The sequence below is a fragment of the Mobula hypostoma genome, chromosome 1 (genome assembly GCF_963921235.1).
Source record: "Mobula hypostoma chromosome 1, sMobHyp1.1, whole genome shotgun sequence".
Classification (NCBI taxonomy): Eukaryota; Metazoa; Chordata; class Chondrichthyes; order Myliobatiformes; family Myliobatidae; genus Mobula; species Mobula hypostoma.
Window position 1 is genome coordinate 179638430 of NC_086097.1, and position 18149 is coordinate 179656578.

The 18149-nt window shown below is 42.2% G+C and overlaps 1 protein-coding gene across 4 annotated transcripts in view; it reads right to left on the minus strand.

Annotated features, from left to right (window-relative positions):
* The window catches only part of ttc39c (tetratricopeptide repeat domain 39C), an 81382-nt gene that overhangs the window by 33936 nt on the left and 29297 nt on the right, over positions 1 to 18149 (minus strand). For 3 of the 4 annotated variants that reach the window (XM_063060534.1, XM_063060544.1, XM_063060526.1), the window contains 4 exons: positions 16411 to 16459; positions 11766 to 11894; positions 5872 to 5986; positions 209 to 560 (listed from right to left, as the gene is read on the minus strand). In XM_063060534.1, the coding sequence (XP_062916604.1) occupies positions 209 to 560; positions 5872 to 5986; positions 11766 to 11894; positions 16411 to 16459 (645 nt within the window). The remainder of the gene's footprint in view (positions 1 to 208; positions 561 to 5871; positions 5987 to 11765; positions 11895 to 16410; positions 16460 to 18149) is intronic. The other variant, XM_063060553.1, reaches the window with a different exon arrangement.

Below are 18149 nucleotides of genomic sequence, written 5' to 3' on the forward strand. Positions count from 1 at the left end.
AGGAAGCAAAAGATTTGATAGTTTTAATTGTAAAGAGAGTGGAAAACAAGTGTAAAGGAGTCATAATGCAATTATATTGTGCAATTTAGGATTATATATTACTGTCTCATCTGGGGAAGAATGCTCGATAATGTGAAATGAAGATATATGTGCAAGTATCTCTTTCTAAATGAGGTTCAAAAATAAAAATATTTGTACACCTACTCACGTAGCTAACGGAGCCTTCATGTCCTTGCTTTCACTGGCATACATTAAAGATGATAATCCCTGCAGGCGATCTCCAGGAAACCCCAATAAGTTGATGATTTTCAGCAAATTTGGAGGTACCATTGAAATACAAAGATGGAAAAGCCCATAACCAAAGCTGACTGCACCTTTCAGTCTGCTCAGTGACTCTTCATGTAAAGACAGAGCAGGAATATGGTTATCATTTGCCCGATCGGATGTCAGCGATTCTCGAGACCTTTTTTTATGCATTAGCTGTAGTGCATCAATTTCAGTGTAACATTTGTTATAAATTTTCCATGCTTTTCGGAGGATCCATCCACCTTTAATGTACGCTGTAATTTGAAAGAAGAAAAATACATCAATTACAATGCTTGATTTTACATGCCAGTATTTATTAGCTATTGCTAATTGGCTGGCAGTGAACTGTGCTTTTAAACCATTGCAGTCCTTGATTCTACGGTCCTTTGTGATTTAGGTGCTCATTCAGATGTTTCTTAAATGCTCTGAGAGTACCTGCTTCCAACACCTTCTCAAGCAGTTCATTGCAGACTTCAGCCCCTGAAGGGTAAAGAAAAATCTTCTGCTAAACCTCTTACTCCTCACTGTAAACCAATGTCCCCTGGTCTTATAACACTCCAGCCATAGGGGAAGTTTTCTTCCTACCTAGCCATCTATGCTTCTCAATCATTCCTCCATCAGGCCCCCATCCCCAGCCCAGCCTCCTCTGCAGCTCAGCCTAGCTAATTTCTCCTTGTAACTGAAATTTTTCATCCCAGACAACCTCCTGATAAACTCCTCTAGATCCTCTCTAGTGTGACAGCTGGAAGGATTAAGGCACTGGTGTCTGCAAGTCAAAATGGTGTGTAACTGGGAAGGGAGCCTCCAGATAATCATTTTCCCATTCATCTATTGCCTTTATTCCTCCAAATAGAAATTGAGAGTTTGTGATAAGCTGTCAGAGAAGCCTTGGAGAACGTACAGAAAGGGTGGGTAATGTAGCAGGATCCTCTTTTGAGTCAGTATGGGTGGAAGTCAGGAACAGGAAGGGAGCAGTTACTCTATTGGGGGTATTCTATAGGCCCCCTGGTAGCAGCAGAGATACCGAGGAGCAGATTGGGAGACAGATTTTGGAAAGGTGCAAAAATAACAGGGTTGTTATCATGGGTGACTTTAACATCCCTAATATTGATTGGCACCTGATTAGTTCTAAGGGTTTAGATGGGGCAGAGTTTGTTAAGTGTGTCCAGGACGGATTCCTGTCACAGTATGTGGACAAACCGACTCGGGGGAATGCCATACTAGATCTAGTACTAGGTAATGAACCAGGTCGGGTCACAGATCTCTCAGCGGGTGAGCATTTGGGGGACAGTGACCACCGCTCCCTGGCCTTTAGCATTATCATGGAAAAGGATAGAATCAGAGAGGACAGGAAAAATTTTAATTGGGGAAGGGCAAATTATGAGGCTGTAAGGCTAGAACTTGCGGGTGTGAATTGGGATGATGTTTTTGCAGGGAAATGTACTATGGACATGTGGTCAGTGTTTAGAGATCTCTTGCAGGATGTTAGGGATAAATTTGTCCCGGTGAGGAAGATAAAGAATGGTAGGGTGAAGGAACCAGTGAGGTGGAAAATCTAGTCAGGCAGAAGAAGGCAGCATACATGAGGTTTAGGAAGCAGGGATCAGATGGGTCTATTGAGGAATATAGGGAAGCAAGAAAGGAGCTTAAGAAGGGGCTGAGAAGAACAAGAAGGGAGCAGGAGAAGGCCTTGGCGAGTAGGGTAAAGGAAAACCCCAAGGCATTCTTCAATTATGTGAAAGAAAAAAAGGATGACAGGAGTGAAGGTAGGACCGATTAGAGATAAAGGTGGAAAGATGTGCCTGGAGGCTGTGGAAGTGAGTGAGGTCCTCAATGAATACTTCTCTTCGGTATTCACCAGTGAGAGGGAACTTGATGATGGTGAAGACAATATGAGTGAGGTTGATGTTCTGGAGCATGTTGATAATAAGGGAGAGAAGGTGTCGGAGTTGTTAAAATACATTAGGACGGATAAGTCCCCAGGGCCTGACGGAATATTCTCCAGGCTGCTCCACGAGGCAAGGGAAGAGATTGTTGAGCCTCTGGCTAGGATCTTTATGTCCTTGTTGTCCACGGGAATGGCATCGGAGGATTGGAGGGAGGCGAATGTTGTCCCCTTGTTCAAAAAAGGTAGTAGGGATAGTCTGGGTAATTATAGACCAGTGAGCCTTACGTCTGTGGTGGGAAAGCTGTTGGAAAAGATTCTTAGAGATAGGATCTCTGGGCATTCAGAGAATCATGGTCTGATCAGGGACAGTCAGTATGGCTTTGTGAAGGGCAGATCGTGTCTAACAAGCCTGATAGAGTTCCTTGAGGAGGTGACCAGGCATATAGATGAGGGTAGTGCAGTGGATGTGATCTACATGGATTTTAGTAAGGCATTTGACAAGGTTCCACATGGTAGGCTTATTCAGAAAGTCAGAAGGCATGGGATCCAGGGAAGTTTGGCCAGGTGGATTCAGAATTGGCTTGCCTACAAAAGGCAGAGGGTCGTGATGGAGGGAGTACATTCAGATTGGAGGATTGTGACTAGTGGTGTCCCACAAGGATCTGTTCTGGGACCTCGACTTTTCCTGATTTTTATTAACGACCTGGATGTGGGGGTAGAAGGGTGGGTTGGCAAGTTTGCAGATGACACAAAGGTTGGTGGTGCTGTAGATAGTGTAGAGGATTGTCAAAGTTTGCAGAGAGACATTGATAGGATGCAGAAGTGGGCTGAGAAGTGGCAGATGGAGTTCAACCCAGAGAAGTGTGAGGTGGTATACTTTGTAAGGACAATCTCTAAGGCAGAGTACAAAGTAAATGGCAGGATACTTGGTAGTGCGGAGGAGCAGAGGGATCTGGGGGTACATGTCCACAGATCCCTGAAAGTTGCCTCACAGGTGGATAGGGTAGTTAAGAAAGCTTATGGGGTGTTAGCTTTCATAAGTCGAGGGACAGAGTTTAAGAGTGGCGATGTAATGATGCAGCTCTATAAAACTCTGGTTAGGCCACACTTGGAGTACTGTGTCCAGTTCTGGTCGCCTCACTACAGGAAGGATGTGGAAGCATTGGAGGTACAGAGGAGATTTACCAGGATGCTGCCTGGTTTAGAGAGTATGCATTATGATCAGAGATTAAGGGAGCTAGGGCTTTACTCTTTGGAGAGAAGGAGGATGAGAGGAGACATGATAGAGGTGTACAAGATAATAAGAGGAACAGATAGAGTGGATAGCCAGCACCTCTTCCCCAGGGCACCACTGCTCAATACAAGAGAACATGGCTTTAAGGTAAGGGGTGGGAAGTTCAAGGGGGATATCAGAGGAAGGTTTTTTACTCAGAGAGTGGTTGGTGTGTGGAATGCACTGCCTGAGTCAATGGTGGAGGCAGATACACCAGTGAAGTTTAACAGACTACTAGACAGGTATATGGAGGAATTTAAGGTGGGGGCTTATATGGGAGGCAGGGTTTGAGGATCGGCACAACATTGTGGGCCGAAGGGCCTGTACGGTGCTGTACTATTCTATGTTCTATGTACACACTAGTTTGTCAAAGTTGTTGGGATTAAATGCTGGGGACTAGGTGCTTTATTCAGAATGATGACAATTTCAAACATTTCCTCGAGTGGCAGTCATCCTGACAAGTGGAAAATACTCCATTATGTATGCGAGTTACTCATTACTGGATAAAAACCTGATTTGGCTTAAAGTCTACAGTACTTACGTAGCTGGTTCTATTAGGGTTAACTTGGACAGGTGGGAAGGTGGGCAAAGAAATGGCAGATGTAGTACAGTGTAAGGAAGTGTGGGTTATGTACTTTGGTAGGATGAATAAATATATAGGCTTTTTTTTAATTGGGGAGAGAATTCAGAAATCAGACAGGCAAAGGACTTAAGAGTCCTAGCTCAGAATTCCCTTCAGGCTGAGTCATTCGTAAAAAAGGGAAATGCAATAAAGGGTCTCAGCCCAAAACATCAACTGTTTATTCCCCTCCATAGATGCTACCTGACTTGTAGAGTTTCTCCAGCATTTTGTGTGTGTTGCTCAATAACTTGCAGCATCTGCAGAATCTCTCCTATTTATAAATGCAACGTCAGCATTCATTTCAAGGATGTACTGTTGAGGCTTTATAAGGTGCTAGTCAGATGGCATTTGGAATATTGCAAGCAATTCTGGGCCCCGCATTGAAGCAAAAATGTGCTAGCCCTGGGGAGGGTCCTGAAGAGGTTCACAAGTTATGATCCCAAAAATGAAAGAATTGATGTATGAAGAGCATTTGATGCCTCACGCCTTTACTTGATGGAGTTCAGAAGGATGAGGAAGGAATCTTATTAAAACATACTGGATACTGAAAGGCCTGGACATTGTATATGTGGAGAGGATGTTTCCTTTAGTAGGAGTTTAGAGTCTAGGATCAAGAACACAGCTTCAGAAAAAGGGAATGACACTTCAGAACTGAAATGAGGAGGATTTTCTTCAGCCTGAGGATGGTGATCTGTGGAATTTGCCTCAGAAGGCTGTGGAGGCTGTTAGTGGGTGTATTCGAGGCAGAGATTGGTAAGGGGTTTAAGGGTTACAGGGAGAAAACAGGAGAATGGGTTAAAAAAAATATCAGTCATGATTGAATAGCAGAGCAGTCTCAATGGGTTTGCTCCTGCATCTTATAGTTATGTTTCTGTCAATGGCGACCACCGAGGCATTGATGGTGAGGGAATGGGTGCTAATGTTGGCTCTGAAAATCAAGTGTGTGTACTGGGAGAGGTGGGAGGGTGGAGTGATGTGAATGTTACTTGCCACATCATTCCATGCAATGTGTCTATGTCTTCCCACCTGAGTGCACAGCATGAGTCTGAATTGGAACTGAATCAGTCATCACAAAATTCTCTCCTTCCTGATACTTAATGCAGGGAAAGTCACTGATAAGCTGTGAAGATACCTAAACCCGAGCCATTCTGATCTGTGGAGCAACCGATAAAAGTAGGTGAAAGATTACTTTTATTGAAGTACACAAGAGGCTCTAGAAGCCATACCAAGTAGCCTTCTATATCACATTGTGCTCACAATTGTACATTACCAGGGAGTAACTAACTGCAATGAATGGCTGATGAACGGGGCAAAAATTATGGATACTATTGCTCAGTGTAGTACCATCACATTTGGCGTCACAAAAATGATTGTCCACATGCTCGCTGCCCACATCCATGATTAATGATCCTGTACCAACCCTAATTGATAGTTATGTACTTATAAAGGGATCATATGCTGGCTGCAATGACAAATGGTACCCCTATGACAAATCCCTTTAGGCTAAAACTTTGCTAATACAGAAGCAAAAAAAAAGTACAGATGCTGGAAACCTGGAATACAGACAACATTAAAATTGTTCAGCCAGTGACTATTCTATTCTGTCATTTTCTCCACTGAAGCAATTTTATTTAAGTTTATCAAAGTTTATAGAAGCAACATAAGCAAAAAGCACTTTTATCAAAGTATAATTGACAAACACAATAGAAATGCTAGGATATTGGCATAATTTTTATTTTAGTAGCATTTAATAGAAACTTTTCATCTAAGCCTTTGATATACCTGAGAGTTCCTGCTTCACAAAGGAAAGTACAGCAAGGTAGACCTGGCAGTCTGCAATGATGATTTGCCTTTGGAGCCGATCAACATCAAATGCAGTGGGCCTCTGCATATCAACCTGATGAACAAAAGTAAAGTATAGTCAACAGTGTCTGAAAACCCAATTATCATCAGGTACAATCTTTTCTCAAAAGTTAGGCAACTGTTATAAATAGAAACAAACCCAGAGAAATCAAGGAACACACACTTAATGCCATCTCAAAAGAGACCTCCGGCTGCCAACACTATTTTGTTCCCTGATTATTTTATAACTCAGAACTTACACGAGCCTAATTTTTCTAATCAAATTTCTGCAGAGGATTGATCTTACTAACTATTGAAGGGGAATACCAAGAAAGAAGTCCATCATCCGACAATGATTTGTATGACTTTATGACACAGTTGAGGACTCAGGCAGTAAAAGCTAATGGTGGAAGGAGTTAATCTTCAATAAACAGGGTATTTTTTCCACGAATTCAAAATATGAATACAAGTAATTATTTAAATATAACTAAATTATTATAGCCTTACAAAGTATTTGAAAGCATTGACTGGGTTTTTATTCTAACTACATAGTGCTTGAATGTTTCTGCTTTAATGTAGGCCCAGTGTGGAGGGGTGTGGGAAGAAAATGACTTTTTTAAAAAATCACTAACACAGCTCTCTGCTGGCACAACTGACATTTACATTTCTGTTTTAGGAAAACTGCAAATCACCTCAATTTCCACATGTAGAATACTAACTAACCCACTTGCTGGGTAGAGACATCATAGCGAAGGGCTAGTACTTTGTAGCAAGTTATAATCTGGAACTATTCAAAATAATGTTACATTATCATTTCTAATTTTAATTTACTTGCATTTATAAACCAAAAACTGATGCCCCTTTTGAAGCACCCAGCTCTACCTCATCATCACATCTCTCAACTCCTCGACTGTCTCCAAGTTGTCAGACTGCAGAGCGAATAACCAGTAGTGGGAGAGAATCCTTAGAACTGAATTAACAGTTCAGGGACCAAGTCTTCCCATGCAAAATTGAAACTTAAATTCAGGGTTAGGGAACAAGTGACCAGTCTTCATGAAATGACCATTATATAACATAGAAGCATAGAAAACCTACAGCACAATAGAGGCCCTTCGGCTCACAAAGCTGTGCCAAACATGTCCTTACCTTAGAACTACCTAGGCTTACCCATACCCCTCTATTTTTCTAAGCTTCATGTACCTATCCAGGAGTCTCTTAAAAGACTATTGTTTCTGCCTCCACCACCGTCGCCGGCAGCCCATTCCATGCACTCACCACTCTCTGCGTAAAAAACCTACCCTGACATCTCCTCTGTACCTACTTCCAAGCACCTTAAAACTATGCCCTCTCATGCTAGCCATTTCAGCCCTGGGAAAAAGCCTCTCACTATCCACACGATCAATGCCTCTCATTATCTTGTACACCTCTATCAGGTCACTTCTTATCCTCCGTTGCTCCAGGGAGAAAAGGCCAAGTTCACTCCTATTCTCATAAGGAATGCTCCCCAATCCAGGCAACATCCTTGTAGATCTCCTCTGCACCTTTTATATGGTTTCCACGTCCTTCCTATAGTGAAGTGACCAGAATTGAGCACATTACTCCAAGTGGGGTCTGATCAGGGTCCTATATAGCTGCAACATTACTTCTCAGCTCTTAATCTCAATCCCACGGTTGATGAAGGCCAATGCACCGTATGCCTCCTTAACCACAGAGTCAACCTATGTAGCAGCTTTGAGTGTCCTACGGACTAGGACCCCAAGATCCCTCTGATCCTCCATACTGCCAAAAGTCTTACCATTGATGCTATATTCTGCCATCATATTTGACCTACCAAAATGAACCATCTCACACTTAGCTGGGTTGAACTCCATCTGCCACTTCTCAGTACAGTTTTGTATCCTATCAATGTCCTGCTGTAACCTGACAGCCCTCCATACTATCCACAACACCCCCAATCTTTGTGTCATCAGCAAATTTACTAACTCATCCCTCCACTTCCTCATCCAGGTCATTTATAAAAATCACAAAGAGTAGGGGTCCCAGAACAGATCCCTGAGGCACACCACTGGTCATCGACCTCCATGTGGAATATGACTCATCTACAATCACTCTTTGCCTTCTGTGGGTAAGCCAGTTCTGGATCCACAAAGCAATGTCCCATTGGATTCCATGCCTCCTTACTTTCTCAATAAGCCTTGCATGGGGTAGCTTATCAAATCCTTGCTGAAATCAAGGCTCAGCACTACATCTATGGCTCTACCTTCATCAATATGTTTAGTTACATCCTCAAAGAATTCAATCAGGCTCGTAAGGCACAACCTGCCTTTGACAAAGCCATGCTGACTATTCCTAATCATATTATGCCTCTCCAAATGTTCATAATCCTGCCTCTCAGGATCTTCTCCATAAACTTACCAACCACGGAAGTAAGACTCATAGGACTAATTTCTTGGGCTATCTCTACTCCCTTTCTTGAATAAGGGAACAACATCTGCAACCCTCCAATGCTCCAGGACCTCTCCCATCCTCATTGATGATGCAAAGATCATCGCCAGAGGCTCAGTAATCTCCTCCCTCACTTTCCAGATTAGCCTAGGGTACATCCCATCTGGTGCTGGTGATTTATCCAACTTGATGCTTTCTAAAAGCTACAGCACATCCTCTTCCTTAATATCTATATGCTCAAGCTTTTCAGTCCACTGCAAGTCATCCCTACAATCGCCAAGGTCCTTTTCTGTAGTGAATACTGAAGCAAAGTATTCATTAAGTACCTCTGCTATCTCCTCCAGCTCCATACATACTTTTCCACTGTCACACTTGATTGGTCCTATTCTCTCACGTCTTATTCTCTTGCTCTTCGCATACTTGTAGAATTCCTTGGGGTTTTCCTTAATCCTGTCTGCCAAGGCCTTCTCGTGGCCCCTTCTGGTTTTCCTAATTTCATCCTTAAGTTCCTTCCTGCTAGCCTTATGATCATCTAGTTCTCTATCATTACCTAGATTTTTGAACCTTTCGTAAGTTCTTCTTTTCTTCTTGAATAGATTTATTTCAGCCTTTCTACACCATGGTACCTGTACCCTACCATCCTTTCCGTCTCATTGGAACGTACCTATGCAGAACCCCACGCAAATATCCCCTGAACATTTGCCACATTTCTTCCATACGTTTCCCTGAGAACATGTATTTCCAATTTATGCTTCCAAGTTCTTGCCTGCTAGCCTCATGTTTCCCCTTACTCCAATTAAACATTTCCCTAACTTGCCTGTTCCTATCCCTCTCTAATGCTATGGTAAAGGAGATAGAATTGTGATCACTATCTCCAAAATGCTCTCCCACTGACAGACCTGACACCTGACCAGGTTCATTTCCCAATACCAGATCAAGTACAGCTTCTCCTCTTGTAGGCTTGTATAACTATCAGATCGTAGCAAAAAGCACACCCAATTACTAATATCCTTCAACGGAGAAAGCATGACATCTTTACCAGGGTGGTCTACAGATTACTCCAAATACACTCCATGCAGTGGACACAAATGTCTACTGAAGTGATCAAAGCATTACCACCTTAGAAATAGAACATAGATCAGCCATGATGCCAATCTAACTATTCTTGTCTGCTTCCTCATAACCCTCTTTTCCTACCTGCCTTAATGCTTCTTAAATATTCCTACCATATTTACTTCCACCAATTCCTCTGGCACCCACCACAATCTGTGTGAAAATTCACCTTGCAAATTTCCTTCAAGGTTTCCCTCACCTCTTCACTTTGGATCTTAAGTGTGGATGAGAAAAGGAGGTTCAAGTATCATGCATTAAAATTTCAGCCATTAGGACTGGGAACTAATGTACATCTGGACAGAGTATCGAATAAAAAGAGAGAGATCAAGAGTGCTGAATGAAGTAAAACTTGGAAGATGAAAGGCTGACTAGAAGAGCAATGAACAGGAGAACTGACATTCAAAATTGTCGATAGGATTTTTGCCAGCTGATGGACTGCAACAAAGATATCAAAGGCATGGTAGACATTTTCATTGATGGAAAAGATAACAATCAATTCGGGGTCAAAGAGAACACCAACTGCAGAAGCATGGCGTAAGCAGTAGTATCTAAACTCAGTAACTAAGAAATTTGCAGCTGAGCCTGGAAACAAGAGTAAAAATATTTGCTGGTGTAAGACTGCTAATCAGACAAGAAAGTTGAAAATAAGGCAAAAAAATGGCTCATGATAATTAATGCTTAGGCAGAGATGGGATTTAACAATGTACCTGTCGATTCTATTGTGGGTGTTCTGATACCACCACCAAAGTACAACAGAATACAATAGGGTCTTTTTAGGGACTCCTGGATAGGTACATGGAGCTGAGAAAAATAGAGGGCTATGGGTAACCGTAGGTAATTTCTAAAGTAAGTACATGCTCGGCACAGCATTGTGGGCCAAAGGGCCTGTATTGTACTGTAGGTTTTCTATGTTTTTAGAAAGATGTTAAACTAGTGACAGTGACTAGAAGAACTCCACATAATGGGATGAGAAGCCATGATGAGTGTCTCTAATATGGCTGACTATAGCAACATAATTTAGTGGAAATAAAAATAAAGGCAGGGAAATGACAAGACATGTTTAGTGCGCAAAAGGAATGTTATCCAAGAAGTTCATTACTAAAGTGCCCTGGAAAATTAGAACCCAATTTTGTTTTTAAATCAACCAGAAAGAGCGAAGATATTTCATTCAGTTTACAGTACTTCTGAACGTTTAAAATGAAAACCAGTATTTTCAAAATATAATGAAACCAGTTGAATTTCAAAGTTCAAAGTACATTTATCAAAGTATGCATACTGTATACAACTTTGAGATTCGTCATCTTGCAGGCAGCCACAAAACAAGAAACATAATAGACCCCATTAAAAAAATTCCACGCAGAAAAGACGTCAAACACCCAATGTGCAAAGAAAAGTACAAACTATGCAAATAATGAAAAGTAAACAAATAACACACAGAACATTAACTTCAGAGTCCCTGAAAGTGAGTCTGCAGCCATTGAGCCTGAGGCAAGTGAAGCCAGTACAGAAGCGAAATGGCTGCAGGCCGTAGCTACAGAGCCAGTTCATTGCTGGAGAGTAAACCTCTCAGAGAAGTGAGCTGAACACTGGCTTGTCCTTCACCCTCAGCCTTGACCAAATTGCACAAACAGTTTAAAAAAATAAACGAAGACATGGAACATGAACTGCAGTGTCCCTGAGAGTGAGTGAAGCTTGTCCAGGAGCCCAAGACTCCTGCACCTCACCTGATGGCAGTAGCGAGAAGAGAGGGAGACCAGTCAAACACAGGCAGAAGACACTGAACACTTGTTTGTTTTCCTTTCTTATCCTCAATGTTTTTAATCTCGCTCGACACTTAATCAGCGCAGAGAAATGGAACCAACCGAAGGTGCATCTCCCACCATCAGACCTCAATGCCACACTCATTCCCAGCGATGGCTACCCCTGATGCACCTGAACTCTTGACAGTCTAGTTTGCCGCATCCCCCAAGAGATCGCAAAAGCACCAGATTGTTTACTTGGTTCATAGGTACATCCTTAAAAGAGAAATTACAAGCTGCAGACTGCGGTGTTTGCAGTTCAAAAGTACAGTATATCTACTGAGTATCTAGAAGTATTGTGAGCTGTCTATAAAACTTTGCCACTGGTCACTGACACCATCTTTCCAAATTTGTACCGAATCCAGCTAATCCAACTTCATACTGAAACCAGCTAATTTTCACACTGAATCAGATAAAGGAAAATGCTCTCCCTATTTAGTTTAAACTGTAATATACAGTAAATATTAATGTACTCACATTCTTTTTAATTTTATTCCTAATTGTTTCAATGACACCTGCTTCATTACTTTCACACAGCTTTTCCGTGCTTTTTAAATCATCACAAGCCAGCTGCATTTTTTCATCTTCAAAGGTCATCATGGCATTCTGAAACGTAAAGTCTACATTACTATTTTCCCTTCTGGCATCATCAGTAATAATAATAGTTTCAATTACAATATACAATACACAAGCCCAAAAGGTTATTCTTGTTAACAGTTGTGTCAAAAACATATCTTTAATCAATATTGTGCATTCAAGGACAGTGTTGCAGAAATGTACACAAGTGCTTTACAGTTCCATGATATGCCACAAAACACAATTGTAGAATTATTCTTTCCTGAAATCAATCTTACATTTTTTAATTTGTAAAATGACTTTCAGAAAATGTACACTTCTCATTTATTTGTGGGCTACATAATGTTTGGAATAGTAATGACAATAACAACACTGGACAACTAAACTGGAAGCGACAGGAAATGCTCAGGTCAGACTTTTGTGGAGGGAGAAACAGTTAATGATTCAGATTGAGGAACTTTCAGCAGAAATGGATAAGGTGAAAAATCAAGCATGTCTTGATATTAGTGGTGGAAAATGGAGAATACAATCTAAGTGTCTTTGGGGGGAGATGGAAACCAAAATAATCCAGATCACAAATGGCATTAGAGACATTTGAAGGAGGATGGTGAAAACTTCTAATGATGACATTGTCTGAAGAAGATGCAACAGAGGAAGAAAGTACACTGCTAAACAGTATGGAAAACAGTACTGCTGACTACATACTTCAGAACACCATACTTTCTCCTGGACTCACCCCCCCCCCACCCCCTTACTCAACATCCTGCTTCCCTGTCACTGACCTCAGCTCATCAGGAGATCTACCCTCTACATAACTTCTGATTTAAGCCTCCTACTTCTTAAATGTTGAAAGAATCTTGGCCTCCACCACCTTTTCAGGCAGCTCCAGATTCCAATTTACCCTCTGCATGAAAAAATATCTTACACTCTAAATCTCCCACCCTTTACTTTAAGACTATACCCTGATTTTAGGCATCTCTCTAGGAGGATAAGGTTCTTCTTATCCAAGCTTTGTGTCCCTAATAGTTCTGTGTACTTCTACAACATACTCTCCTCAGTCTGCTTTACTTTGAGAGAAACGAACCCAGCCAGCAGCTCCTCATGACTGAAACACGCCATCCCAAGCAAAATCCTAGTTAATATCCTCTGCATCCTCTCTGCAATTAGTTTAAGAGAGGAAGATTTCTTCTCCCCATGTAGTGGTAGGTTACAGTTGTAGATGCTGGTGGTCTGCACGTGGGAGCATTGTGTGCAATGCTGGTTGCCATGATATAGGAAGGACTCAATTAAGCTAGAGGGCGCAGAAAGATTTACGAGAATGCTGCCAGGACCGGAAAGCAAGAATTTTAAAGAAATTGGATAGGCTGGATCATTATCCCTGGAGCAAATGAGGCTGAGAGGTGACTTTCGAGGTTTATAAAATTATAAAGTTCCTGTCGCCTCACTATAGGAAGGATGTAGAAGCATTGGAAAGGGTACAGAGGAGATTTACCAGGATGCTGTCCGGTTTAGAGAGTATGCATTATGATCAGAGATTAAGGGAGCTAGGGCTTTAGTTTTCGGAGAGGAGGATGAGGGGAGACATGACAGAAACATAGAGACATAGAAAATAGGTGCAGGAGTAGGCCATTCGGCCCTTCGAGCCTGCACCGCCATTCAGTATGATCATGGCTGATCATCCAACTCAGAACCCTGTACCTGCCTTCTCTCCATACCCCCTGGTCCCTTTAGCCACAAGGGCTATATCTAACTCCCTCTTAAATATAGCCAATAAACTGGCTTCAACTGTTTCCTGTGGCAGAGAATTCCACAGATTCACCACTCTCTGTGTGAAGAAGTTTTTCCTCATCTCGGTCCTAAAAGGCTTCCCCTTTATCCTTAAACTGTGACCCCTCATTCTGGACTTCCCCAACATCGGGAACAATCTTCCTGCATCTAGCCTGTCCAATCCCTTTAGGATTTTATACGTTACAATAAGATCCCGGCTCAATCTTCTAAATTCCAGCGAGTTTAGTGATAGAGGTATACAAGATATTAAGAGGAATAGATAGAGTGGACAACCAGCACCTCTTCCCCAGGGCACCACTGCTCAATACAAGAGGACATGGCTTTAAGGTAAGGAGTGGGAAGTTCAAGGGGGATATTAGATGAAGGATTTTTACTCAGAGAGTGGTTGGTGCATGGAATGCACTGCCTGAGTCAGTGGTGGAGGCAGATACACTAGTGAAATTTAAGATTCTACTATACAGGTATATGGAGGAATTTAAGGTGGGGGGTTATATGGGAGACAGGGTTTAAGGGTTGGCACAACATTGTGGGCCGAAGGGCCTGTACTGTCCTGTACTGTTCTATGTTCTATGAGGGGCAAAGATAGGGTAGATGGTTGCAGTCTGTTTTCAAGGTTGGGGAAACGAAAAGTAGAAGGCACAGGTTTAAAGATTAGCTTTATTCGTCACATGCTCATTGAAACATAGTCATTTGTGTCAGTGATCATAGTCCAAGGATGTGCTGGGGCAGCTCAGGTATTGCCATGCTTCCAGTGCCAACACAGCAGGCCCACAACTTACTAACCCTAACTCATACATCTTTGGAATGTGGGAGGAAACTGGGGCACCCGGAGGAAAGTCACCTGGTCTTGAGGAGAACATACAAACTCCTTACGGAGAGCAGTGGAATTGAACTCGGGTCAACAGTACTGTGCTGGCTGGTGGCATAGTGGCATCAGAGCTGGCCTTCGGAGCAAAGGCTCCCGAGTTCGAATCCAGTTGGCTCCCTTGCACACTTTCCATCGGTGCTGGGTTGAGCGTCAAGCTAGCAGCTCGGCCTCATAAAAATAAGAAAGCCTGCTAAAAAAAACGCCGTCATGATGACATCCCGATGACTCCACTCGGAGTTAAGAGTTGTCTTCTTCTTCTTCTTCAACAGCACTGTAATAGCAATAGGCTAACAGATACATTACCATGCCAGTAGCGCAGAATGAAAGGTGAAAATTTTCAAGCAGACCCAAGCGTAGTGGGTACATAGAACAAGCAAGTAAAGGAAGTGGTAAATAAAGATACAATTACAACACTTAAAGACAGTTGCATAGAGTCATAAATTGTAAAGATTTAATGGGATGTGGGCAAACCCAAGTAAACGGTAGTAACAAAGGAAAGCACTTTGGTCAGTATGGATGAGTTGGACTGAACGGCTGGGCTGTATAATTTTATGCAAGTATTGTGGATGAATCCCATTCCTCACTAGTGTAGATTAATTATGCCTCTCAAGAACTTTCTTCCCCCAGTAACTTCCCTACCACTGATTTATAGATTCACTGGCCAGTAAATACCTGGCTTATCCCTGCTGTCCTTGAAAGTCAAACCAGAAAAGAGATTATACTATGAGTGATAGAGCACTAAAAGGTGTATTAGAACAGCGAGACCTTGGAGTACCAGTACATAGTTCACTGGAAGTGGCATCACAGGTAGACAAGGTGGTGAAAAAAGCATTTTGCATGCAGGTCTTCATCAGTCACGGCACTGAGTACAGGAGTTGGGATATTATACTGCAGCTGTTTAAGTTCTTGATGAAACCACACCTGGAAACAGTCTGTACAGGTGAGGTCATTCTTATTATAGCAAAGACAAAACTGAAAAGAGTGTGAAAAGGATTTTTGAAGATGTTGCCAGGACTGGAAGGCTGGGTTAAAGGGAGAGGTTGACCAAGTTAGGTCTTTGTTATTTGAAAGGGAGAAGAATGAGGGGTGACCTTATAGAAATGTTTAAAATTATGAGAGGCATAGATAAGCTGGATAGGATAGGGCAGTCCAAAACAGGAGGGCATAGGTTTAGGGTGAGGGGGTAGATTTAAAAGGGACCCAAAGGGCAAAGCTTCCCTCACAGAGGTTAGTGAGTATGTGGAACAAGCTGCCAGCAGAAGTGGTTGAGGCATGTACAATAGTCTCATTTTAAAAAGCATTTGGATAGGTAAATGGAGGGGCAGGGCATAGAGGGATATGGTCTGAAAGAAGGAAATTAGAACTAGCTGGGTGAACACCATAGTCAGCAGGGACTGGTTAGGCCAAAGGGCCTGTCTCTGTCTCTGTATTGTATTGTATTGTTCTATGACTACTGAAGGATGACGGAGAGAACAATGGCAATAACTGTGGGCGGATGGAGAACAAGAATCCAGATAAAGAGGGAGCTAGTGCCATCAGTGTTATTTGAAAGAGGGTGGCAAAAGCATGTAATCATAACTGAATTGTGCCACATTTGCTCTTCTTGTCATCTGGCACCTAACCTGGCCTACAAAGATTCAGAAGAGATCAATTCATCATGGGGTGAGGGTGGGTGGGTGACCATTCTGGTCTACTCAAATTGTGTAGAATAAATTTACCTATATTCTACAACCTGCATCAACTCCAATCTTTGGTGTGGTTAGGAAATATCTACAGGTAAATAACTCATTTTTGTCGACCACATTGTTATCAATACATTGTTTCATGACCAATGGACACAGAGGCAGAAAGATTTATTAAACATACATTGCTTTTGTGTAGTTAACTCACCAAGAAACTAACAAAGCTTGCTCCAAAGCTCATTAGAGGACTGTTGTTCCTATAAAAGAACACATGGTAAATTGCTTAAAACTTTGAAGCAATACTACTCATTGCAACAGCTGTGCATATTTGTACTAAACAAATAAAACAGTGATCTTACATATTCATATTTCTTAAAAGATCATATCACAGCAACACTTCATAAGAACATATACAGGAGCTAGTCTTACAGAACACTCGAGCAAAAAATAAACTTCTGAAAATACTCAGCAAGCAGCCTCTATGGAAGCAAAGAGTAGTCAGTCACCACTTCAGCTCAGGCCCTGCATCAGGACTGAGCGTTCTTCTCTTTCAGTCTCCATTCTTTTACTCCACTGTGAGTTCTCTTCAAGGTCTGCCCACTTTGAAGTTCTCCTCCTCTTTTGACATTCTCTATCCCTTTGTAGTGTTTCAGTCAAAGCTTGACCCACTGCTTTCTTCCAGCAGATTATTTTTCGCTCCAGGTTCCTGCAACTGTGTTCTCTTGTGAATCCATTTAGCTCTATTAAGCTTCCTTTGTCTTCAGAAGTTTTACTTTGAACTTTGAAGTAAGACTGTGTCTTACATCTGATCCCCATCTGATCTCAGCTTCAGCTCCATGTTCTTGCTTGTTCCTCTTCTCCTTCAAATCCGTTACAGATCAAAACTGGATCTTTGCTGAGGCAGATGGCTTTTTGGGGACCTAAACCCTTGAAAAAATTCTTCCTTAAACCAACTGTCATTTAAGATACTGAAACATAGAAAACCTATAGCACAATACAGGCCCTTCGGCCCACAAAGCTGTGCCGACCCTGTCCCTACCTTAGAACTACCTATGTTTTACCCATAGCCCTCTATTTTTCTAAGCTCCATGTAGCCGTCCAGAAGTCTCTTAAAAGACCCTATCATTTCCGCCTCCACCACCGCCGCCGGCAGCCCATTCCATGCACTCACCACTCTCTGCGTAAAAAAACTTACCCCGACATCTCCTCTGTACCTACTTCCAAGCATCTTAAAACAATGCCCTCTCATGCTAGCCATTTCAGCCCTGGCAAAAAGCCTCTGACTATCCACACGATCAATGCCTCTCATCATCTTGTACACCTCTATCAGGTCACCTCTCATCCTCCATCACTCCAAGGAGAAAAGGCCGAGTTCACTCAACCTATTCTCATTAGGCATGCTCCACAATCCAGGCGACATCCCTGTAAATCTCCTCGGCACCCTTTCTATGGTTTCCACGTCCTTCCTGTAGTCAGGCAACCAGAACTGAGCACAGTACTCCAAGCAGAGCCTGACCAGGGTCCTATATAGCTGTAACATTACCTCTCGGCTCTTAAACTCAATCCCACGATTGATGAAGGCCAATGCACCATATGCCTTCTTAACCACAGAGTCAACCTGAGTAGTAGCTTTGAGTGACATATGAACTTGGACCCCAAGATCCCTCCGATCCTCCACACTGCCAAGAGTCTTAACATTTATGCTATATTCTGCATCATATTTGGCCTACAAACACCGTACATGGTACTCATTATTCTGCACTATCCCAATTAATTAATGAAATATAGTATGGTGGCTAAGATACTGGATTAGTGGCCACAGTGCTGATCCATTTAATCATTCTGCTTCAGAAGAGGAGATCAAACCCCATTTTGGAAGCTGGGGAATATACATCCATGTACTTGAACAGTCATGGATTTTTTAAAAGGAAGATTTATTGACAGTAG